This window comes from Phyllostomus discolor, chromosome 2, assembly GCF_004126475.2.
Source record: "Phyllostomus discolor isolate MPI-MPIP mPhyDis1 chromosome 2, mPhyDis1.pri.v3, whole genome shotgun sequence".
Classification (NCBI taxonomy): Eukaryota; Metazoa; Chordata; class Mammalia; order Chiroptera; family Phyllostomidae; genus Phyllostomus; species Phyllostomus discolor.
In genome coordinates, this window is record NC_040904.2 from 82,591,415 (window position 1) to 82,617,671 (window position 26,257).

The 26,257-nt window shown below is 41.3% G+C and overlaps 1 protein-coding gene across 3 annotated transcripts in view; it reads left to right on the forward strand.

The window, feature by feature from the left end:
- Positions 1–7,361: 7,361 nt before the first annotated feature.
- Positions 7,362–26,257, forward strand: part of NXPE3 (neurexophilin and PC-esterase domain family member 3) — a 40,030-nt gene continuing 21,134 nt past the window's right edge. The window contains exons 1-3 of one of the 3 annotated variants that reach the window (XM_028504600.2): positions 7,399–7,468; positions 7,823–7,976; positions 15,427–15,716. In XM_028504600.2, the coding sequence (XP_028360401.1) occupies positions 15,621–15,716 (96 nt within the window). In that variant the 5' untranslated portion in view covers positions 7,399–7,468; positions 7,823–7,976; positions 15,427–15,620. Of the gene's footprint in view, positions 7,469–7,537; positions 7,977–15,426; positions 15,717–26,257 lie in introns of those variants that run through there. The other 2 variants (XM_028504599.2, XM_036018031.1) reach the window with 2 other exon arrangements.

A 26,257-nucleotide genomic window follows, 5' to 3' on the forward strand; every position in this document is an offset into this window, starting at 1 on the left:
CCTTAAGAAAATGGATATGAAATGCAAGGAATGCTCATTTAGTTTCATTTGGTATGGATTTAATTACTTTCCAGATGGTCACTGAAATTCTCTGCATAGAGAAAAGCAGCTATTATCCCTCCAAGAGCACAGGTGACACTGCTGGATGCTGTTAAAACAGTGGGTGCTCAAAGTGTTACTGGTAAGTAGAGTAGGTGCCCTGTGATTTGACACAATGAGGATGTGTAGTTGGCCTTGTGGACTGAATTGTACTCCCTTCTAAATTCATGAGTTCAAGCTCTAACCACCAGTGTGACTATTTGGAGATGAGGGCTTGAAGGAGGTAATTAACGTTAAATAAGGTCATAAGGGTAGGGCCCTCTCCCAATATGTCTGGTGTTCTCATAAGATACAAGAGATCTTTTTTCTCCATGCATACCCAGAGGAAAGGCCATTTGAGGACAGTGAGAAAGCAGCCCTCTGCAGGCCGGGGAGAGAGTTCTCACCAGGAATCAACCCTGCTGGTACCTTGATCTTGGACTTCAGCTTCTGAAAATATGAGAAGATATATTTGTATTTAAGCCACTCAACCTGCCATTTTGTTATGGGAGCCTGAGCAGACTAATATAGTTGATTAATCAAAAGATTGGTTAAAATAGGAAATCACAAAAATGACATGTGCCTTAAACTTTATGAAATAAAATTGACATACTGTGAACTGCACTTATTTAAAGTGGACATTTTGATCAGTTCTGACACATATATAGTCATAGGCTGTATAATGACACTGATCAACGTCAGACTGCTTATGCAACGTGTTGCACGAGATGACAATGGAGATGAACAGTTCCTGTTGCCTAGCGACGCAACTGTTGGAAAGGCAGTATATGTATGTGGTGATGTTGGTGTGAACTTACTGTCTTGCCAGTCTTATGAAAGTATAGCACATACAGTTGTGCACAGTACATAATACTTGATAATAAATGGCTATGTGGTTTATGTATTATATTTACTATACTTGTCATGTACTCTTTCTACTTACATAGAACTTTGTACCCTGGCTGGCGTGGCTCCATGGATTGCGTGCCGGCCTGTGAATCAAAGGATGTCTGATTCGATTCCCAGTCAGGGTACATGCTGGGTTGTGGGCCAGGTCCCCAGTGCGGGGTGCATGAGAGGCAACCACATGTTGATGTTTCTCTCTCTCCCTTCCCCTCTCTAAATAAATAAAATCTTTAAAAAAACAAGAATAGTTTGCTGTGGTAAAATATGCCATGTTATGCTGGCAGCATCTCATACATCTCCTGTTTACCATGGGACTTAAGATTGAGTCATATTCTCTTGTGCTTGATTTAATCTTGTGTCATTTTAGAAATTCAGTGCAGCCTAAGTGTGCAATTGTAAAGTCTCCAGTAGTGTACAGTAAGCCCTGGGCCTTCACATTCACTCTCTACTCACTCACCCAGAGTAACTTATGCTCCTGAAAGGTCATTTATGTTAAGTATCCTATACAGTTGTACCATATTTTTAATCTTTTATGCCATTTTTTATTGTACCTTTTCTATGTTTTGATATGTTTAGATACACAAATACCATTGTGTTAGAATTGCCTATAGTATTCAGTACAGAAACATAGTGTACAGGTTTGTAGCCTAGGGCCAGTAGGCTGTATCATGTAACCTAGGTGTGTTGGAGGCCGTGCTGCCATGTAGGTTTGTGTAAGGGCACTCTGAGGTTGGCACAATGACAAAATTGCTTCACACTCTTCCAGAATATGTGCCCTTTGTTAAGCAGTGTATGACTGCATGTGTCCTTGAGCTCACAACAATTGAGATAATGAACTTATTTATCACCCCAAAAGATTCCTCATCTCCTTCATAACCGTCTTATTTTATGTGGCTTCTTTTGCTCAGCATAATGTTAAGAGATTCATCTGATAGTTCATTCCTTTTTTATAGCTGAGTAGTAGCCCATTGAATGTATTAACTGCAATTTGTGTTTTGAGTTTTTTCTTCAATTTTATTGAAATATTTTCCAGCTTTATTGAGAAACAATTGATATAGTGTAAGTTTAAGGTGTACAATATGATGGTTTGATATATCATGTTTCTTATAAAATGTTTACAACAGTAACAGTTAACATGTACTCATCACTTCACATAGTTATAACTTTATGTGTGAGTTAAAAAATTTTAAGACCTATGCACAACTTTCAAAGAGTTTTATGGTATCAGGTCTTATGTGTAAGTCTTTACTCCATTTTGAGTTAATTTTTGTGAGTGGTGTAATTTAGGGGTCCAATTTCATTCTTTGGCACATAAATATCCAGTTTCCCAATACCATTCACTGAAGAGAGTATCCTTTCCCTTCTGAGCATTTCTGGCTTGCTTGTCAAATAGTAGTTGAATGTATATATACAAATTATGTCTTTATATGTTCCATTGGTCTGTGTGTCTGTTATGCCAACACCATGTATTTTGATTCCTATAGCTTTGTAGTATAGTTTGACCTCCAATGCTTCCCACTTTTTCTTTCTGTCTTAGCTTTGGCTATTCAGAGTCTTTTGTGGTTTCATAGGAATTTTAGGATTTTTTTTTTCTATTTTTAAAAAACATGCCACTGGTTCTTGCTGGTGCTGGAGGCTGGGCTCTATCCACAGCTGCCTGGGTTCTCTGATCAGGCTTCTTGGATGGTGGAACCTGAGGCTGTTCTCAGCAGTTGGCAGGCTGTGAATTTGCTTTTCTGCTTGGGCAGGGTAGTAAAATGGTTCTCACAGCCAGCACTCTTGACCCAGGACTCAAATCAGGCTGAACTGCCAACTGAGTTCCCCGTCCAGACAGGGCGACTGATTCAGATCAGTAATTGGGCAAATCTGCTGGCTGAGACCTTTCCTTGGGGTGCTACTGCAAACAAGAATGTATCTGCCCAAATCTGGGATCTGTTTGCTATAAGCTCTGCCCCTGTTCTTCAACGCTATCTGATTCCCAGTGGTCAGGCTCCCCAAATTTCCCTGGTGATTCCCAGGAAGTGCAACCTTCATTGGCCTCCCTGCAAGTGTCCTGAAATATTGGGGCAACTTGGTGTCCACCTTGGGCTCTCTTTTCCACTAAAGAGATGTAGGCTCTGTGTCCCCTCCCGTGTTGCTGTGTTGGCCTGTGGGAGGGGTGATGTGATCAGAGTATAGTGGCTCCTTTATCTTTCCAATGTGGTCCAGGATTGTGCTTTCAGCCTCACCACCCCCAGCTTCTTGGATTTTCAATGGTACCTTGTCTATGGATGGTTGTTAGTTGTCTTTTGAAGCAGACTGGGATTTTGAATAACTTATGTTGCCATCTTGATGACATCACCCTACAATTTGTTTATCCATTCATCTGTTGTTGGGTATTTGTGTTGTTTCCAGTTATTGCCTATTAGAAATTAACTGCTATGAACATTTTGTGTATAGGTCTTTGTATGGACATATACTTAATTTCTCTTGGGTGAATACCCAGCGGTGGAATGGCTGGGTCATAGAGTAGGTATATGTCTAACTTTTTAAGAATCTGCCAAACCAATTTTATTTTCCAAATTGACCATAACATTTTGCATTCCCACCAGAAGTGCAGGATGGTTCCATTTTTTAGACATACTCACTAAATATTTGGTATGGTCAGTCTTTTTAATTTTAGCCATTCAAATGTGTATATAGTAGTATCTCCTTGTGGTTTTTAATCTACATTATCCTAATGACTAATGATGTTGAACATTTTAAAATTTATTTGTCATCTGTGTCTTTTCTTTGGATGTGTCACAAAGTTTGGTGAAGCCTGAGCTTCTAAGATTTTCTCCTGTCTTTCCTTCTAGAAGTTTTATAGTTTTAGCTTTTACATTGAAGGCTATGATCCACATTGAGTTATTTTTTATGTGATTTGAGGTTTATTTTTGCATGTGATTATCCAGTAGTGTAGCACCAGCTGTTGAAAAGATTGACCTTTCCCCTTTTAACTACCTTGGTAAGTAGTTGACCAAATATGCAGGTGTCTGTTTCTGGATTCTATTCTGTTCCATTAGTTTGTTTATATCTTAGTACTACACGCTCTCAATGACTGTAACTTTCCACTCAGTCTTGAAACTAGGTAATGTAAGTCTTTGAACTGGGTTGTTTTTTCAATGCTGTTTTCTTTGAGTACTGATGCTCTGAGTTCTGTGGCTTTTGTAAATTTTACCTGCCATGCACCATTTCAAATTTTAGTTCCTTAAAGAAGTGAGAACTTAAAGGCACTCATAAACCCATCTGAATACAGAATACATCTAGATTTTTATAATTTCTCCTCGATTGTTGGTAATTTCTTTGTGCATACTTAACTCAATACCAGATTTTTGCTTTACTATTTTGAGCAATTCACTTTTGAGTCTTTCCAAAGCACTCAACATTGTTTTCCGAGAATATTCTCTCTCGTTTACATTTGATTTCAAAGGTTAATATAATAGATTATGTAATTATATAATAACATAACTAACATAAACTGGTTTGGAAACAAACAACTCAACTTGGTAAAAATGGGAGTACTCTAGAAAGGGAATAAAAATCATCAGAATAACAAAGGTTTTCTTGTTATATTTCATTTGTCTTTAAAGTAATGTTTTTGCACCTCAAACAAGATTCTTTCAAAGTTAGATAATCTAACATAAAGAGCTGAGAGAATATGACCTTTTAAAACAGATTAGTAGTTGCCAGGAATTAAGAAAGTGGCCGCACATTGGAATTTTAGGGTGATGAAACCATTGTGTACAGTACTGTGGTTGTAGATACATGATCCTATGTATTTGTCAAAACCCATAGGACAGTAAACAAAGACCAAAGTTTTACTCGATGCACATTTAATCCCCCCAAATCTCAAGTAAGATGTCAGGGGATCTGAAGGTGGAATGTGGACTAATGATGAATTTAACTGTATTATAAATGTATGGCATCAACACACCAAAGAGGGTAGAAAAAAGGGAGATGACCTAAGTAACTTTGGCACACTGTTTATGACTGGATAGTATAAGTGCCATGGTCCATTTGAGCTTCTGGAACAGAATGCCATAGACTTGGTGGCTTATAAACAACAGAAATTTATTTCTCATAGTTCTGGATGTTGGGAAATCCAAGCTCAAGACACCAGCAGATTCAGTGTCTGCTGAGGGCTATCTTCCTGATTCACTACCATCTTCTGACTAGGTCCTTACATGGTAGAAGGGGTGAAGGAACTCTCTGGTGCCCCTTAAGCAGAACAAACAATATGCATTAACTCTGAAAGATGTTATCTTTTCACAGGGAAAGATATTCCCATACAAAGCAATAAGCCCAGCACAAGCTGTGAGGACTCATCTCTTGGTAAGGAAATGCTCCTGGTCAAGGCTGAGTGCATGAAAGACTGTATGCAAGAAACTGCCTTTCCACCCAAAAGGCAATTAAGGTTAAATGAGGTCATAAGGGTAAATCCCTAATCTGATGAGACTGATGTCCTTCTAAGAGGGCAAACAGACACTCAAGAGTTCTCATTCTCCCCCTGCCATGTAAGGACACAGTGAGAAGGTGTTTACAAGCCAGGAAGAGAGCTCTCACCAGGACCTGAATCCGCTGGCCTCTTGATCAGTGACTTCTAGTGCCAGAACTGTGAAAATAAAAGTTCTGTTGTTTAAGCCACCCAGTGTGCAGTACTTTATTATGGCAGCCTGAGCAGACCAATAGAGGCACCAAACACTTCTTCCTTCTAATCTCCTACTCTAGGTTGGTTCGTGGTGTTTTTGGACAAGGGTGGTTGGTACCTAATGTGACAGCAGCCACTTATTTTGAACAATGGGACACTGTGCTAGGCACTTTTCATTTGTCGTCTCATTTATTCCTAAGTGCAGGTAGTGTTACCCCTAACTTACAGTTGAGGAAAGGAGCTCAGAGAAGTAATTTGCCTGAGATAACACTGCTAGGAAGAGGCTAAACTGTGGATCAGACCCAGGCAGCCAAGGATCCCTAAGTGCATATTCTTTGTATGGTAGCATTCTGCAATAGGGATGTGGTGGCTTTCCAGTCAGGGATCTTTGAAGAATCTAGTAGTAATGGACAGGCCTCTCTCGTCCAGCCACACTTTTTTGTGGCTATAGTGACTGTAAAATATATGTAAGAGCACTCAAATTCCTTAGTGTGATGACTGTGTAAATGAGGTTAATAATATCACTAATGCAGTCCAAAACAATGATTTTAGAAGTCAGCATCTCCTGTTTAGTATTTTCCACTTGCCCGACAGCCAAACTGTGAAAGACAGGTGGCTGTGAGTCCACCTACAGGGAGACAGGACTTGATAAAGCAAAAGTCTACCATATAGGGCTCTTCATCATTAGGCACAAAGGCAATGGAACACTTTTTATGATTACAAAAGGCCCTTGAGGGCTAAGTTTCCTTGAGGAATAAGGAGAATGAAATGCTTACACCAGAAGAGACTGCCCAATACAGAACCTCCTTTTGCTCCATTCATTAGTCTGGTTATTCATTCATGCATGTAGTACTGCCATGAAAACATCGAAATAGGCAAGTTGAGTCCATTGTGGTCAATACATTTAAGAACGATTAATGTTAGTGGTAATTTATATAGATTCTTCTTCTTCAACCTAGAGGTAATAGGGACAGGTCTACTTCTAGAGCCTGTGCTCTGCTTGGATAAATTCGGCTTAAATCCTTTATGCTCCCAGCGCTGTGATCCCTTCCTGCTTCCTGAGCAAGGGCTTGTCTGTCTTCTAAGGACTCCTGTCAGCTCCTGAATTTCGCAAGGCTGCTACGGACGTTTTACCGGTTAGAAGACTGTCCAAAATAGGATAGCTCAGAATTTGGGGGGGGGGGGGTGAGGGAGGACGTTCAGGCGTTTTGCCAGAAGACCCACGTCTTGTATACGGCTAGTAAAAGAAACAGGGCTGTTTCAACGCAACGAGAATAGTCGACTACTAACAAGCAGGTAAAGATTCAAGGACCAGTCGTCAAAGTGCTGGTGCTTGGCAAATTATGTTTCTCTGATACAGGGAACAATACATTCTGCCACGCAGGTGAAAGACGGCCCAAGTAGCGGCATCTCCGGTTTGGTCACTTCACTGACAAGAAAAGACTTGAAAGGGATGCTCCCTGACGTCCGAAGAGGACGAGCAGCTAGGTCCCGAGAGTGCCCCGAGTCAGGCCACAGGACGACAGCTGCAGGACACCCTTGTGCGAAGGAGCCGGGATAAGAGGGGTGGCCGAAAGCTATGGAGGCCCCAGGTCCGCGGCTGGGGCTCGGGCGCTCTCCCCCGGTCCGTCTGCGTCCGCGACTGTCCCTCGGCATCTTCAGCCCGCCCCTTCCGGAGCTCAACCAATCGTAGCCCGGGGTCGGGGAGGAGACGGCGTAGGGGGGTCCGGAAGCAGGGGCTGGGCAGCTCAGCTCAGCCGCAACCGGTCCGGCCAGCAGTGTTCCCAGCCGCACGGCTGCAGGCGGGACCTGGAGGTGAGTGCGGACCTGCGGGGTGTGTGCTGGCCCTGGCCGGGGCCTCTGCCGCCCAAACGAGCCTTTGCACGGCTCCTTTGCACACCTCTCGGCTTCCAAGCTCCTTCCTCGTCGCGCGCCCGCTCCCGAGTCCCTGTCCTTGTGTGGCCTGGTGCTGACGAAGTTCAGCATGCCTGGGGCATTTGAACCCGGAAGGAGAGGCTCCAACCCAAGTCCGGAGCAGAATTTGAGTCCCAGGCTGCTGCAGCCTTGGACTCTGTTGTTGGAGCCGCTGCGAGTCCCGGCAGGGAGGGGGCGGGGCTGGGCATGTGCATTTTCACCCGCAACGTTTTCAACTTGCTGCAACGCCAGCAGGTGCAGCCGCAGGCACAGCACTGCGGAGCCAGACCTCGAGACAGCGGGTCAGCAGCTGAGACACCTTCCATCCCTTCAGCCCCATTTCGCGTCTCATCGCTACTTTGGGCACCAACGTGTTGGACTGTTCTGGCCTCACTGCCATCACATTCAGGTCGTATGAGGGGAAAAGAGTGTGACTTTACAAGGTGTGATACGAGACCCTGGCCTGTTGCCCATCTCCGTTTGATCAGAGGCCACTAGGTTGATAAGAGGGTTTCTCTACCAGGATTTATTTAATTTAATTTATTTTTAGAGAGAGGGGAAGGGAGGGAGAAAGAGCGAGAGAAACATCGATTGGTTGCCTCTCACACGCCCCAGTGGGGGGCCTGGCCCACAACCCAGGCACTTGCCCTGGCTGGAATCTAACTGGCGGGAGGATACTCAGCCTACTGAGCCACACCAGTCAGGGCAGCAGGGTTTAGTTTTTTATACTCTAAAGGAGAATTGTTGTCTCACTTCCGGAAGGTAAAGAGTCACACTCCTCTGATAGGCCTCCCCTCCTCCTTGCAGTAGTTAATTATCATTTGGAACATCATGGTGTATGTGCTTGAAGCTGGTGGGACCCCTGGTCTCATTCCACCCCGGAGGCGCTAGTGCAGTATTCTTCTACAGTGCTTGGTTCTTGGTTCCTTTGACTGTTGAGTAATTTCCTCTCCATATCTATTGTCCTCATAATCTGTCTGGCTCTGGTAAAGTGCTGTTGATTTTTTCTGAGAAAGGAAACAAAGGAATAGATCGCTCAAGTGCTGTTGGCTGTCGCCTTTGCTCGCAATTGGAGTATAATGTAAGTTACAATTTAAACATTTCAGAAAGGCCATTCTTGAAGTAACACTTCCTGACTACCTTGTAGTAGTGGTTCTGCTACTTGGCTCTCCATTAAAATCATATGGAGAACTTAAAAAAAAGCTGTTTCTTGCACCTTACCCCACAGATTCTGTCTGATTCATTTGGTGGGGTGTCTTTTAGGCACTAGTATTTTAAAGGTTCCAAGATGATAATGTGCATGTAAGGTTGAAGGCCATTGTCTATCAGTGTCCCTTGTTTTTTCTTATAACAGTTACTACTCTGTGACTTATTTAACTGATTTGTTTACTTCTCTACCTCCCTCCTCCACCATCAGTGAAGGCATAGGCAGGCACCCGGGCCTGTGAGTGGAGGAGTGTGAAGGAGAAATGGGATCTGGGAAAACAAGTCCTGCAGACCAGTCACCCTGCTTCATCTTTGCCCAAGCACTGACCTTATTTGGTTGACCCATCATTGTCATTGTCTTACATGAGTCTCTTTCTCTCTCCTTAGACCCTACCCTGTTAATAAGTTTAAGGTCTTACTCAGCACCCTGTGAAAAATAACAGCCGCTCTTTGAAAAGTTTAGATATAAACATTTAAGTTTGGATCTATTCCATGTAAATCTGTGCTTTGGACTTTTATGTGGCGTAGTTCATGTATTCTGAATTAAAATTGCAGACACTTGCTCTGACAAGTACAATTACAGGTCATAGTATGTAGGATGGGGACCATCTCCCCAAAACTGGGCACATGATTGTCTTCTAAAATATTTGTGGAATGTTCATTTAAGAACATTAACTCCCTGGAGGATGGGGTTGCTGCCTAATTTTCTGTTTAGTACTGAACTCAAGTGTTTCATTTGTGTAACCGACGATTGTAATTCCAAGTGATGTAAGCAATCACTTTGTAATTCTTTTGTGAGATAATGGATAGGAAGGCAGTTGCCTAATGTCAGTCTAGGGTTATTGCCACAGGCCATAAAAAAATTAGATTGGCTGGTAAGTAGTCTTAATCAACATTTGGCAAAACAGACCATGCATTTTACTTTTTGCTTGTCTCAAATGCAAATATGAAGCATGAGTTAAGTGGTGGACTGACCCCTTCAGAAAGATTTGAAAACAGGACTGGTCAAGTTTAGATTCCCCTGGAGCAACTACAACTTTTAGATCTGTCTGGATGCCTCTTGTTTTCTGCAGGGCTATGATGAATTGTTGAACCACTTGATTATTCTAGTCTTTAAGAAAAGTAACACAGGGAGCTTTATAGTTTTGTTTTTTTGTTTTTCAGCTATATTGCTGTTTATAAAATGTTGACACTCGGCTCAGATCTGAGAGTGGTTTGCCATATTTATGTATAGATAACCAGTAGTACTGTTTTTTATTGGTAGGAAAGGAAATGTTCCTATCTCTATTCCTCCCACTATTTTGTACTGAAGTCTATGTACACCTTTGCTGTAAAGTTGTACTCTTTATTTCAGGAATTTTTTTCTTTACTTAATTTTCAGTATCTTTAACTTGTACATTGTGCTTATCTTTGTTGCAGCAAGAGTAATGGTATAAAAATGAAAAAAACTCAACATGTGCTTTCAATGTGGCAAGAAAAGAATAAGGGCTGCTCTCAGGATTGCTTGAGGTCAGGACTTTACACTGGAAGAAAGGTAGATGTAATCTTAAATTTCTTAGTTCTAATAAGCTTCTCTTCTTGGGAACTGGAAATTTCCCAGAAAAAAGGTAAATTACATTTATTCTTTTATTGTTTTGGTTGATCTAGGAAACTTTTTTCCAGAGTCATTTCCATCTAGCGCTTTTATTACTCAGTTCTAAGTACAATCTGAGATATTAAAGGATATTTTCCTGCTCTCTTTGTAAATTTTTTTTGTTATAATCCCTTTTTTTAACATTTGTAGGAGAATCACAGAAACCTGTTACATATTTCTTCTTTTACCTTGAAACCTTTCGTTTTACTTATTAACTTAAATTTTATTTTTCCATTACAGTTTACATTCAGTATTATTTTGTACTAGTTTCAGGTGTATAGTATAGTGGTTAAACAACCATATACTTTACAGGGGGTTTCCTTGGTATTTCTAATACCCATTTGTCTATAATGGGTATTACACCCATTATAATACCCATTCTGTCATGATTTCCCCTCATAAAGGCAAAATAAAAAATCATCAACACAAGATTGCCTTTCAGCTGTACTTTCACAAAAGGAAGCACTATAATTGCAACCTGTTGTGCCATTGCAGTGTTATTGGCTGTATTTCCTCCTCTGTACTCTACATTCCCCCGACTCTTTTGTAACTACAAATTTATACTTCTTAATCTCTTCACCTCTTTCACCAAGTCCCTCTGGCAAGCATCAGTCTGTTCTCTGCATCTATTTGTCCATTTCTATTTTGTTTGTTAATTTTGTCTTTTAAAATCCACATATAAGTGAAATCATATGATATTTATCTTTCTCTGACTGTCTTATTTCAGTAAGCTTAACACCCTCTAGGTCTGTCTATGCTATTTCAAATGGTAAGATTTCACTTTTTATGACTGAGTAATATTACATTGCATATGTGTACCACAGCATTTTTGTTCACTTGATCATGGTGTATGATCTTTTTATTGTATAGCTGAACTTGGTTGGCTAATATTTTGTTGAGGATTGTTGCATCTGTGTCTATCAGGGTATTGGCCTGTAATTTTCTTTCTTTGTAGTGTCTTTATTTGATTTTGGAATCAGATAATGCTGGTGTTATAAAATGAGCTTGGGAGTTTTACCTCCTCTTGAACTTTTTGAAATAGTTTGAGGAGGCTAGGTATTTTTTTCTTCTTTGAATGTTTGGTAGAATTCACCTGTGCTAGTTGGGAGTTTTTTTAAAATTTATTTTTCAATTGTAGTCACTTTCAGTATTATTTGTATTGGTTTCAGGTGTATAGCATAGTGACTAGACAATTATATACAAAGTGTCCTGCTATTTCCAGTATCCACCTGGTACGATACATAGTTATCATCATCCCTGTGACTGCTCTGAAACTACTGATTTGAACTTCTTAATCTCTTCACTTCTTTTACCCAGTCCCCCAATCACCCTTCCCTCTGGTAATCACCAGTCTGGTCTCTATGTCTATGAGTCTGTTTTAATTTTGTTAATTTGTTTACTTTGTTCTTTGGATTCCACCTGAGTGAAATCACATGGTATTTGTCTATCTCTGACTGGTTTATTTCACTGAGCATAATATCCTCTAGGTTCATCCATGCTGTCGCAAATGATGAGATTTTATTTTTTAAGACCGAGTAATATTCCATTGTATAAATGTACCACAGCTATTTTATCCTCTCATCTGGTGATGGGCACTTGGGCTGCTTCCATGTCTTAGTCATTGTAAATAATGCTGCAGTGCACATAGGGGTGCATATAATTTTTTGACTTAGTGTTTCCAGATTCTTTGGATAAATATGTTGGGAGTTTTATGATTACTGCTTTAGTTTTGTGGATTGTTATCCTTCTGTTCAGTTTTTCTGTTTTCTGGTTTCAGTCTTGGAACATTGTATGTTTCTAGGAATGTATGCATTTTTTTCCAGATTGTCTAATTTGTTTTCATATAATTGTTCATAGTATTTTCTTATAATCCTTTGCATTTCTATGGTGACAGTTGTTACTGCTCCTATTGAATTTCTGATTTTATATTTGGGTCATCTTTTATTATTGACGTGTCTGGTTAAAGGTTTATCAATTTTGTCTTGTCAAAGGACGAGCTCTTGGTTTCATTGATCTTTTGTATTGTTTTTTTGAGAGTCTATTTTGATAATTTCCACTGTGATTTTTATTATTTTCTTTCTTCTACTTACTTTGGGCTTTGTTTTTTTTGTTGTTTTCTAATTCCTTTAGGTGTCAGGTTAGATTGTTTATAGAGTGTTCTTGTTTCTTGAGGTGGGCCTGTATTGCTGTGAATTTTCCTTCTTAGGACTGATTGATTTTGGATTGTTGTGTTTTCATTTTCATTTGTCCTAAGGCATCTTTTTATTTTTTCCTTGATCTCTTTGTTAACCCATTCATTGTTTAGTAACATGTTATTTAGCCTCCATATGTTTGTGTATTTTTTCATTGTGGTCAGAAAAGATGTTTGATATGATTTCAATCTTCTGAAATTTATTGAGACTTGTTTTGTGTCTTAACATGTGATTTATCCTGGAAAATGTTCCATGTGCACTTGAAAAGAAGGTATATTCTGTTGCTTTGGGGTGAAATGCTCTGAACATGTCAATTAAATTCATCTGGTCCAGTATGTAACTTGAGGCTACTGTTTCCTTATTTTCTGTCTGGATGATCTATCCATTGATGTAAATCAGATATTAAATTTTCCTACTTTGACTGTATTACTGTCAATTTTTTCCTTTATGTCCATCAATGTTCGCTTTATATATTTAGGTGTTCCTATGTCAGGTGCATACATGTTTACAAGGGTTGTAGCCTCTTGTGCATTGTTCTCTTTATCATTATGTAGTGTCCTTTTTTGTCTCTTATTATAGGCTTTGTTTTAAAGTCTTAAATTTTTCATTTTAAATTAATCTTGTTTTCCTATATTAGATTTAAAGCCTTGTTTCTCCTTCTGTCATATCCTTAGTTACTACTTTTAGAAACCAGCTTTATTCGTAATAGTTGTGATTTTTATTTCCCGGTATACAATCAGGACATAAAGATAAAGGCGAAGGAGGTCTCCCCTCTTTGTGGGAGTACTTTGAAGAAAACTGGCCAAGGGTGACGAATGTCAATATTTTAGTATATATGTTTTCAAAGAGAGCTGCGTTTGGTGCTCTTCAGGCTCCACCTAATTAGATATACAAACGGCCTCTCAAATCTTAATGCTCTACTGCTCATAGCAGGAAGTCTGGTTTTTTCTCATCATGATCCTCCATAATGATTTTCAGTAGAAGCCCCTGGCCATGAGAGGCTTTTTGCATGTTTGCATTGCTGTATATGGCCCTACCGTTTCTTTAGCTCTGGGATCTGCTGCCCTTGCCATCCTTCTGCACCTGCCATGCTGCAGCTGACTCACTCTGGACCACACTGATGTCTAAACTGACAGTGTTCACCAAGTACACAGGCTATGCCTGCTATGGTGCAGCTAAATTCCTGTGGAGTCTCACCTCTGGGCTTCTCCCTCTCTGGCCATCAGGGAAACCTCATTCTTACGGCCAACTCCTCGAGAAGAATTTCTACAGAGGACCAGTTGTGACCCTGATGACAGCGTCACTGCCTCTATTTCACAGCCATTTTCTTCCAAGAATATCCGGGCACTTCAGCATGGGGATGGGGGGGTGAATGTTGGAGAGGGGCAGTGTTGGGGGCTGGGAAATGGTTAAGTGTGTGTAGCCTTTCGCAGTGCCTGGCATCCCAATGGAGGTGGCCAGGGGTAGTGGATTTATTCTTCTTTAATTTAGGAGAGCAACTGCCTTTTGCCTAATATGAGTATAAATAAGCTTTTCCAGGGGGATGCCTGGCATGGAGTACAGTGTGCAGTACAGACTAGGCCTCCATAACTATTTGTTATGTGGGATGTTGAATCTACTGATACCATGTAAAGAGCTAAGTACTGTGAGGGGGTCAAAAATATGATACATTATCATCATTAAATTGTATTTTTTATGATATGTGGTTTCTGTTTCTCTTCTTAATATAGCCATAAATGGTATAGTCTAGGTGGGAGATAAATACATACAAATATAGAGATCATCTAAGAAGTGAAAATCTTAAGTGCTATGGGAATTTTGAGGATGGAGAGTATGTTGCAATAGCTTAGCCTTTCCTTCTTTATGAAGCTGGGAAGAGGAAGGGTTGCCATCGTTCTGTTGTTACAGAAATGAATTAGGCAGGGGGAGTAGGTGAGCGAGGGAAGAGAGGGCTTACCAGTCCAACACAAAGCTGCAGGGAGCGGTGGTGCAGCTGAGGTGTTCGAGGTCTGCACCATGACTATCCTCGCTTTTCACCTTTCCCTGTCCCCCGTGTCTTCCATGGAAAGCCTCTGTGGGAATAAAATACTAGCACTTTCTCTGCTTACCTATATCAAAACAGCAACTGGAGAGAGCATTTTGAATTCATTACATGGGAGAACAGGAGCAGCAGACTCTGAAGTCCTCTACCTCTAGCATATGTGATGAAGGGTTTCGGTGGCCTGTTACTGCTTAAGCTTAGCTTTCATCTCCTACATCTTCAGGACAGTTGTCTTTCCTCCTGTGACTTGTCACTTAGTGGAGGGAGCATCGGGAACACTTATGTGTTGGTGGGGCGGGAGACCCAAAGGGTGTTTGCCTTCTTCTGCCATACAGAGGAACTGTGCCTTTTGTTTCCCAGAGTATGTCAGAAGTCCTCATAAAATCACAGTGTTTCCTCTTAATGCTCTTTAAATAAAGTTACTCCAATAATGTTACATAACTTGAACTATAATGGAATTGATTTTATTTACTTAGACTTCTGTAGAAATTTAACAGTTACTTTAAAGTTTCTGAGAATTTAAAGACATTGTTTTTTTGCTTTCTTAAAAAAGTAAAACCTAAATAGGTAGTATGATCAATATAATTGTATTTACACAGAAGCCTGGGGTTGGGTTTCAGTCAGCTGTCTGGATATGGACTAGATGTTACTCCGCTCTGGCTCTTGGCTTTCTCAGCTTGACTTTGGGCTTTTGAGGTTAAAGAAGAGGAAATGGGGTATTTTTCCTCTTACCCCATCCCAGGCTATTACAGTTTGTGATGTGTTTTCTGATTTCCCCTCTTTGCAGGAGTCCTTTGAAGAAAAATGTGCTTCTTAAATCAATCCCAGCTTCTCCTTTACATGAAGAACTCTTAAAGATGCTAGTAGAAAAAAAAACAAATTAAGCTGAAAGCTCACCTGCAACTCAGGAAAACAAAGACATGGAGTTTTAAGGAGTGAAGGTAGCATGGTGTCAGTCATGGGTGACCACGACACAGCCAGATGATGGGGATCAGTTTCTTAAAACTACGGCCTTTGTGCTGTGTGCTTGCAGTGCTGATGGTGGTGGTGCTGGTCATCAATGTCACTCAGGTGGAGGTGAGTATTCAGTGTGCTGTTTCACATAGATACCCTGGGAAATGTTGATCATCAGGAAACTTATCCTGGTCACAGTTCTTGTTTAAATAATTCAATAAGTATTTGAGTGCCTGCGATGGTTATAAACTGTGATAGTCAGCAAGGGTACAGTGGTGAAGACAGCAGACAAGATTTCTTCATCTGTGGAGCTTGTATTCTAAATGTGCATGAGAGAAAATATTAACATAAGTAATTATAATCAATAATAGAGGATAATTAGAGATTGTGAAAGGTACTATAAAGGGAAGTGGGCTACTACTCCAGACTAGCTCTGGGTGATGAAGGGAAGCCTTTTCAAGAGGGGTCCTTTTGACTGACTTCTGGCAAAAAACTAAAGGAGTATTTCAGCAAGGGAGTTGATGATGAGTCTGTTTTGAAGACCACTATATGGCACTCAAGGGCATAGATCATGTCTTACTGGATCCTCAGTAGTGCCTGGCACCAAGAGGTACTCAGTATTTGCCTCCCCGCATACCTGCCAGCCCCTGCGTTAACTAGCATGAAAATTTTTGGAGTAGTTTCTATATGAAATAGTGCTGTCCCCTTTAATTTCGTTGGCTTGTAGTCCCTCAGGTTTCAGGTTCAACCTAATTATGGTATTTCTTTGTTTATTGGGTTTTGCTGTGGACTCCCTATTTGGTTCCCCCAAACATCCCAGCCCTGTGGGAGCTCAGGTTATTGTTCTCTTTTAGGCTTTTAGGTGGTTTTTTCCCCAGCTTCTAGTGGTTGCATTGCACACATACATTCTTAAGTATGCTGCTGAATATTGGAGTGGTATACCCGCTGGAGATCTCCCAAGTTCTCTGTCTCTGCAGCTCTTTGCTCCTGTTACTCTGTCCTGTGGATTCTGATCACTTTTGTCTTTTGAGACTCTCAGCTCCGTCACCTCACCTGGAGTAATTCACCAGGCTCCACCTGGGTTCCTCTCCCTGTGCCGCAGCTTGAAAACTCCTTCAAAGCTGTAAGCAAAGTGAAGTTACAGCTACCACCTCTTTAGTTTCTGGTCTTTCAGGGATCATTATCTTTTGTTGTCTGATGCCCAGTGTCCGAAAAACCATGTTTTATGTATAGTTTGATTCTTTTTTTGTTTTTGAAGTTGTTTCAGGTGGAGAGGTAAATCTCACTGTTTCTCTACCTTGGGTGGAAGCGGAAGTCTGAGGGACTTGAGTTTCAGGGGAAGGAGATAATAGAGAAGCCCAAGAGAAGGTGAGGATGATACCGGCCAGCAGTATCCATCTCTGCTATGGATGCTTGTTGAAACACGAGAAAAACATACACAGAGACAACCAGGTCCTGTGGGGAAATAGGGACAGAATGGCGATTCTCTCTAGTGGAGAGCTCCATGGCCACCCTCTCTAGTGGAGAGCTTCCAGTCTCCATTTCCAACCAGATTTTTATTGAGAATCCAGACTTAGTTTGTGGATTCACAGTCTGGCAGAAAAGATCAAAAGAAGTAGGTGACTTACAAAAGTGCAGACAGAACGCCCGCTGTGATTCTGGGCAGAGATTGGAGTTTTAACATTTGAAAGGAGTAACAGGGCTCAAAGGGCAGTTTTGGTTTCCTGTCTGTGCCTTTAAATTCTAATCTAATAACATCATCCTCCAGCAAACATCTCACAGGATCTTGCATATTCTATGTCCTGGGCCTGATTACCCCGGGGGTCTGCCATTTCTGGTCTGGGCTGCACCGCCCCTGCTATTTCTGAAGGCCTGAGTTAACAGAGAAGACAAAGGCAGCCAGGATACTTGGATTACTCACTTCTAAGAACAAGGACTCAGGCTTTGACAAAGCCGAGGGGGCAGGGGTTGATGTCCGTCACCCCTTCATATCCACAGCCTGAGTCTCTTCCCTTAGGGTATTCCCACTTGATCGAGTCTGTCTTACGTTCATTCTTTTTCCTAGAGAATTGTTACCTGTCATTGACTGCCGATCATGCAAAGGGAAGCCAGGCATTAGAACAGGCAGCGTTCATGCCAGGGAAATAAGTTTTGTCTCCTTAGTGGCTCCTGGTTCAGAGGTCTTTCGCTCAGCCTAAGTCACGGGGGGTTACAGCTTCCTGAGACCAGGTAGGGTGGTCCCCAACAAGAAGGATTAATGGGCTGAGGGGAGGAGGAGAGGATGGGATCTAGAGCACAAATGGGTCATACAGCTTCATATAGGATGAGGGACATGGTACATTGTGAGTGTCATTATTGTTTTACTGTTTATTGTGTCAGAGGAGTCATGCTCCTTCCTCTGACGTAACGAGGAAAGATGTGATTGTTGGCAATGTGGATACATGTGCTGCTGGAAGGTATGACGTTGAGGGAGTTCTTGCCTGTGCAGGAAGTAGAAGCTGGAAGGATGGTGGAGCCCATGAGGTTTCTGTATAGGGACTTGAAAGAATAAGGTTGGGAGATGGAGCTGATCCTCCAGCTCTAGGACGACAGAGGGGCAATACATTTCAAGACTGTAAGTGTGTGTGGCACTCATCTTCATTAGTTCTGTGAATGTGTGTTTTTCTTTCACCACATTCAACAGCCTGGATGTAAGAGTAGAGAAATAGGATAGTTGTGTAGGTGTAGGATAGGTGAAGAGGTAGGAAAAAGGCAAAAGAAAGACCAGACAGCAGGCCAGAGTTCCACATCATTAATGTTAGAGTCAGGAAGGAATGTTATCAAATTCCCCCAATAGTCCTGCACTATTTCTTGGAAACTGCTGGGCTGCATGTCAGCCAACACCATCAGCTCAGTTATTTGCATAAACACAGACTGAACGGTAATGGAGAAGATGGAATGACTGTAAATAAATGATTAAGACAATTCTGACACTGAAAATAAAAAGTAGCTCTTTTAGTGGATTGTGGTAAAACATTTTCCCTTGTCTAACAGGTCATCTTGTCCAGGATAAGAATGTTGTCATGGTTTTTAAAGTGTTCAGTTTATTACTGAGATGATAAATGACCAAAAAAAAAAAAAAAAAAGCCTTGGTGGATGGGTGTGGTAACGGCTGTGAACTTGGCAGCCTCCCTTCCATTAATCCCCTTTCTAGTCTATATTTCTGATCTGATTATATGCTTTTTGTGATTGAAGTATGTGAGCATTTTCTAAAAGCCAGACTCAATTTTAATTAGAAATATCACATAAGATGAGAAGGAGGTGTATGTAGCAATACCCAGCAAAGGGTTGGAGGGAAAATTGTTGTCTAGTAGTATTTCAGTAATTTCTCCTTGAGCATGGCCTGTATTTATTTGTTTTTTCCTTACTCATTGATATTTTAAGCATATATATTTTCTGATTATAGAAACAGTACCAGTGTAATATTGAGAGACATTACTCATTTAGGGTAGAAATTAGGAAGTAGGCATAGTTTAGGCTCTGTTTCTCTGTAAGTCTCTCAGCTGTGCCCTCCTTTGTATGTTAGGTTTTATCTGTGGCTTTTATCTCATTTGAGGTTGGATTGCACGATCCTGCTGCAGGAAAAGATGGTTGCTTCTGTGTACATCTCCAGCTTAAAAAAAATTTATTTCCTCACAACCCTTCTCAAGAGACGACTTGTATCTTTTCATTTGCAGAGTACGGGTGGAATCTGGATTGGCTGCATGCATCCGTGAGAAACTTTGAGCAACCTCTTCATAGTCCCAAGTTGGGTCACATGTCCACTCCACATTCAGTCACTTGGGTTTATTGCTTGATCAGTCAGAACCACCCTGAGCTGACAGTTCAGAAGTTGCAGTGCTGTTTTCAGCTGGCAGGGACTTGAAATTGATGTGGGCTAAGCAACCTCCAGTCCACAGCTTACAGTGGCTGCAGGATGACCCCTGATGTTTCCTCTTGGCTCTGATTCTAAGAGTTGCCCTTATCACTGGCCTAGGAATGAGTTGTCATTTAGGAAAATTGAGCAAATTGACGTTTTAAAATTCCTTTTCATTTGTGAATAATATTCAAGTGGCTTAGCACCAAGTATGGAAATTCTTGGATCGGGCTGCCTGGGTCAAACTGCTGGCCTTGAGTGGTTGGTGGGGCTGCCCAGGGAACGTGAGTGAGAGTGGGAAAGGAAGAGAGAAGGAGGGTAGAAAGGAGAGGGGGCATGTTGTGAGCACGCTGTGTGTGACTTGGTCCTTAATGTTCAGCTTATACCCATCCTAAGCCGTCCCGAATGTGATAGCCAGTGAAGATCAGAAAAGAGTTAGTGTGATGTGTAACTAGACTGTAGTAAGTTCAAAATTAAAGGGGAGACCATTAGCCCTAGTCCCCGGAGTCAAAGTTCCCAGGTTCACACAGGATGCCTGTCCCATTCATTGTTCCCAGAGAGGTTGAAGGGAGCACTGCCCGAGACATTCCTTTTCTGCTGCATATGGGCAGCAATCCACAGGCCCAGCCATCACATTGGTTGTGTATTTCTGCTTAAATAGCAGCCCTGCGGAGGAAGGCATTCCCCGACATTCTCCCAGGAAGAGCAAATTAAGGGCAATAAGACAAATGTTTAGCAGGCATTTGGTTGGGGTGGCCCTCCCCTGCAATTATGACAACAGTAGTTTCACCCTTTTTAGTCAAAATGAATGTAGCCTGTGGATTCTGGACAGGTGGTGTGTACCAGGCATGTAGCACAAGGGGCAAGGGTGCTGGGATCTTCTGTAATTTGACTGCAGTGGCACAAGATCATGCTAAGAGGCCAATTAGAGTGCCCTTTAGTGCTGGCTTTTGTCTACTGTAGTCATACACAGAGGTCTAAGCTCAGATTCCTAGAGGATCAATGGGAACTACTTTAGCTCGCCAGACAGTCCTCTCTTTTTGACAAGAAGTATCATATCCAGCCTGGAGGAACTTGCCGGCCAACCCCCATTCAATGTCTCCCCAACCTTCCCTGGTTCACTGTCTAGAGCAGCTCTGAACAGTAGTGGATATTGACCCTTTTTCAGCTATGATATCAGGGCATCAGGCTGTAGCTTTCCAGGAGATATGGTCAGTGGAATGTCCTGTGTAGCAGTTCTCAAGTGTTCGTAGTGAGACAACTCCAGGCTGGCATTGGCCAAATTTATTTTCCTAACTACATTGGCAATGATCTTTCCCCACCTGTGTGTGGTGGGAGATTGCAAATGGGCATGCAGCTGTGGTTTTCAAATACCATGCTTAGGACGCCCAGTCAAGATGGCAGCATAGGTAAACATGGCTCGCCTCTTGTACAGCCACATGAAAATTAAAACTAAAATATAGAACAGCCATCACTCAGAATCATCAAAAATCAAGTTGATGGCTCGCCTCTTGTACAGCCACATGAAAATTAAAACTAAAATATAGAACAGCCATCACTCAGAATCATCAAAAATCAAGTTGAATGGAAGACTGCCAACTGTAGAATTAAAGAAACCACATCTATCCAGACTGGTAGGAGGGGCAGAGACGTGGAACAGACTGGCCCACATCCACATGTGGTGTATAAAAATTCAGGAGGAGTATCTTGGGAGCAAGGAGTCCTAACCCTATACCAGGCCCCTCCAGCCCAGGGTTCCAGTGCCAGGAAGATGAGTCCCCATGACTTGTGGCTGAAAACACCAGTGGGGATGGAGTCAGTGAACAAAACTTCCGGAGTCCCAAGCAGTTCTTTTCAAAGATCCCACATACGGACTTACTCAACTCACTCCCTGTGATCTCCATCACTAGGGTAGTAGCTTGAAAGGCATGAGCAGCATACAGGGAGGAACTGAAATGTCTGGCATCATGGCAAGAGCTGGGGGACAGCTTTCTCCTGGACAGAATGTTGGGAAGAGGACACTGCCTCTTTTCTGAACCCTATGCCCAGAGAGCCACAGAGATAGCAGGTGGGTACCATAGCTGAGACTTCATCAACCTGGCTAACACTGTTTGCCCTGCCCTGGAGATCACCTGAGACCATCCCACCAAACATCTTATGGGTACACCCAAGATGTTAACTGTGACTTTTCCATATGGATGGCTACTCTTGGCTCCTGCTTAACAACTTCCTAAATTCTCTAAAACAAACAACAGCCAGCCTCAGTGAATCCCCAGTCCCCATACCGCTTGCTAAGTGTCCCAAGGCATGGCAATAGCAGCAGCCAATGTAGATTCAGAACTTGGCTTCCCCATGGAATCTCCAAGCCAAGAACAATTGATAGCCATGTCAGATTGCTTTGTAGCTCATATGGGAGAAATGGGCAGAACTCAGGTGGGGTCTGACCTTGGCCTGCACTAACTGGGAAACCTCAAAGCCTGAACACCCAGTAGAGAGCTACAGACCACATCAAAGCACCACCACCCTGCTCCTGCATGGCTGACCCTCCACAGTGGGCAGAGGTTAGTGGTCACAGCCAGTCCTTGCAACTGACTGGCCTGGGTAAATGCCTTCCATTCACCTGCCAAGAGAAATCAAGGCTCAACCACAAGAGGAAGGTATACTCAGCCCACACAGAGGGCGTACTTCAAGCACCCAGCTTGGGTAATAGGGGAGGCTGTGCCACTGGACCCTATAGGATACCTGTTACATTAGGCCATGCTACCAAGTCAGGGACTCATAGCAACTCTACCTAACACAAAGAAACACAGGGAGGCTGCCCAAATGAAGAGACAAAAACATGGTCCAAATGAAGGAACAGAACAAAACTCCAGAAAAAGAACTAAAAAATGGAGATAAACAATCTGTCAGATGCAGAGTTCAAAACACTGGTTATGAGAATGCTCAAGGAACTTAGTGAGGACCTCAACAGCACAAAAAAGATCCAGTCAGAAATGAAGGATACACTAATTGAAATAGCGAAAAATTTATAGGGAATCAACAGTAGAATGGATAAAGTTGAGAATCAGATCAATGATTTGGAAAATAAGGAAGCAAAACACAACCAATCAGAATAGGAAGAAATAAAAAGAACCAAGAAAAATAAGGACAACGTCAGACATGCCAACATTCACATCATAGGGGTGTCTGTAGAAGAGAAAGAGCAAGAAATCTGAAATCTATTTGAAAAAAGAATGAAAGAAAACTTCCCTAACTTGGTGAAGGAAATAGACATGCAAGTTCAGGAAACACACAGAGTCCCAAGCAAGATGGACACAAAGAGGCTCACTCCAAGACACATCATAATTAAAATGCCAAAGGTTAAAGATAAAAAGAGAGTCTTACAAGCAGCAAGAGAAAAGCAGTTAGTTACCTATAGAGGAGTTTCCATTAGACTGTCAGCTGATTCTCAAAAGAGACTTTGTGGGTTTGAAGGGCCTAGCAAGACATATTCAAAGTCAAAAAGCAGAGACCTACAGCCAAGATTGCTCTACCCAGTAAAGCTATCATTTAGAATTAAAGGGCAGATAAAGAGCTTCCCAGATAAGAAAAAGCTAAAGGAGTCCATCACCACTAAACTGTTATTATATGAAATATTAAAGGGATTTGTTTAACATAGAGAAGATCAAAACTGTGAACAACAAAATCACAATCAATACTATCAACAACTGAATCTTAAAAACAAACTAAGAAGAACAGAGACAGAACTGTGGATACACAGTGTTTTGATGGAGGGGTTTATTGGGGGATGGGTGAAGAGGTGAGGGGAATTAAGAAGTACAAATGGGGAGTTACAGAATAGTCATGGGGATGTAAAGTGCCATATAGGAAATGGAGCATCCAAAGAACTTACACACATGACCCATGGACAGTGGTGTGGGTGTTGCCTGAGAGAGTGGGTGGTACTGGGTGTAGGGAGGCAAAGGGGGAAAATTGGGAGAACTGTAATATCACAATCAATAAAATATAATTTAGAAAATACCATGCTTTTTGGGGAATGGGGTTATACCTTCTTTTGCTGGTGAGGACATGTCTTTGGGGTGCACTGCAGTAGGAGCTGTAGCAGTGTTGTAATATATTGGCCCTAGAACAGCATGTAACTCATTGCCCAAGGGACTTGTGGAGAGAGCACTGTCCTGTTGTACATATACATGCCATTTCTGCAAGTGGAGGCTTGGGTAACGGCTGAAGTGGGTCTTATACATAATTCTTCTGCCTGCCCTTTTTGGGATGGATATTCTTACTGTAACTGACTGCTCTATGAAGCTTTATCTGATGATCTCTGCCCCCTGATATACTTGGTACCAAAAGCCAAGGGCCATTTGCTCCTTTTGCTGTTTGTGTCAGCCCATGCCTTTGGGGTTACTGAAACATCCGACTCAGTTGGCAAGCTGCATGTGAGATTCCCAACAGATTTAGTCTGTTTGACCAGCTCTTGGTTTCATTAATCTTTTGTATTTTTCTTTTTTAAGACTATTTTGTTTATTTCTGCTCTCGTCTTTATTTTTTCCTGCCTTCTACTCACTTTGGGCTTAGTTTGTTGTTCTTTTCCTAGTTTCTTTGTATGTAAGGTTAGATTATTTATTTGAGACTTTTCCTGTTTCTTGAGTTAGGCCTATATTGTTATGAATTTTTTTCTTAGGACTGCTTTGGCTGTGTTTTATAGATTTTGGGTTTTGTGTTCTCATTTTCATTTGTTTCAAGGTATCTTTTGATTTTTTCTTGATCTCATTGTTAACCCATTCATTATTTAGTAGCATGTTATTTAGCTTTCATGTGTTTGTGTGTTTTTCAGTTTTCTTGTAGTTGATTTCTAGTTTTAGACTCATGCTTAGAGACAATGCTTGATATGATTTTAGTCTCCTAAAGTATATTGAGACTTGTTTTGTGGCCTAACATATGGTCTGTTCTGGAAAATGTTTCATGTGCACTTGAATGGTATGTATATTCTGCTGCTTTGAAGCGAAATGCTCTAAAAATGTCAATTAAATTCATCTGTTTAATGTGTAATTTAAGAGCACTGTTTTCTTGTTTATTTTCTGTCTGGAAAATCTACCCATTGATAACAATGGGGTGTTAAAGTACCTTACTATGATTGTATTACCATCTATCATAATTTGCTTTGTATATTTAGGTACTTTTATTTTGGGTACAAAGGTGTTTATAAAGGCTTATATCCTCTTGTTGGACTGATCTCTTTATCATTGTGAAATGTCTTTTTTCTCTTATTATAGCCTTTGTTTTAAAGTCTGTTTTGTCTGACATAAGTATTGGTCCTACAGCTTTTTTTTTCTTCATTCTAATGGCATGAAGTAATAAAACTTTCAGTTGAAGATATCTGCATGTAAATGTACAATGTAGCCTATCACCTGTTTTGGTATAGCCCAAGAGGTAAGAATGGTGTATAAAGATGAACATTTGCAATAGAAAGGGAACATTAACTTTAATATATTCCCCCATTCTTCTTGTTATTAGACCTGTATTTAAAAATTATGTTCAGTTATTATTATATTTTGAATTTCATAAGTAAAAGTTTTGTGGAAGAACATGAGAGTTAAAACAATACAGATTCTGAGAAGATCGTTGCAAATTCCTGTATTTGAGGAGTATTTTTACCTTGTATGGGATCATTTTAATCTTGTATAGTATTTTGCAGTGTTTTTGGCACAGATGGTGAAACTGGGCCTTATTTTAGTGGTTTGTAGTAGGTTATATTAGCTATGGAGGAGAGTAATTTTTGGTTTTGCTTTGTTACTGTTTATTTGTCTTTTTCCCCCTTGCAGTTTAACTCATTGCATAATATATGATGCAGTGTCCTGGGTTAGGTACTAAGAAGCTTATGCAACAATTTCCAGTGTGTGTAGGGATGTGGGATTTGTCCCACAGCTCGTGTACACTGGGTTCCCCCTTTTTCTTTTTGCTTTTCAGTTTGGGAAGTTTCTGTGGACATAGCCTCAAGCTCAGAGATTCTTTCTTCAGCGGAGCCCTTCAAAGGCATTCTTCATTTCTTTTATAGTGTTTTTGATCTCTGACATTTCTCTTAGTTTTTTAGTTTCTATTTTAAAGACTTTATTATGAGAAGTTTTGTGTTTCTGACAAAATTGAGAGAAGTGTTTTCTGTGAGTTTCAGTCTCTGATAACCGGAGTTGTGTCTGGACTGGCCCTTGTGGTTCTCGTGATTACAGGGCACACTGAGCAATAACCATCTGGAAACTTTGAAAAAAAAAAAAGGACAAGATTTGTCACTCAAAGGTCCCAGCGGGTATACTGCACACTTGGGGCTACACTGTGAAGTTGTAGGTAGAGAAAGAGAGGGACTGTGGACCTGGGGTTCTATTTTTGGGGGGGGTCAAGTGTGGGGGCTTGTGGTTTCACAGGTTTACTTTTTATTGGTGAATTTAAAACAGGAGTGAGAATTTAAAACATGGGAAGAAAAAAAGAAGTGGCCCAAAGAGTTATCTAAATCAAAGGCCCTTGAAACAAAGGCTCCTGCTGAGGAAGGGAACTGCCTGGCTATTTAGTTGTATGGCTTGGCAATATGTGTGTGTGTGTTTACATTTTATTTTCATTTATTTATTTTAAAGATTTATTTACTTTTAAAGAGAGGGGAAGTAAAGGAGAAAGAGAGGAAGAGAAATATCAATGTGTGGTTACCTCTCATGCACCCCCTACTGGGGACCTGGCCCACAGCCAAGGCTTGTGCCCTGACAAGGAATTGAACTGGTGACCC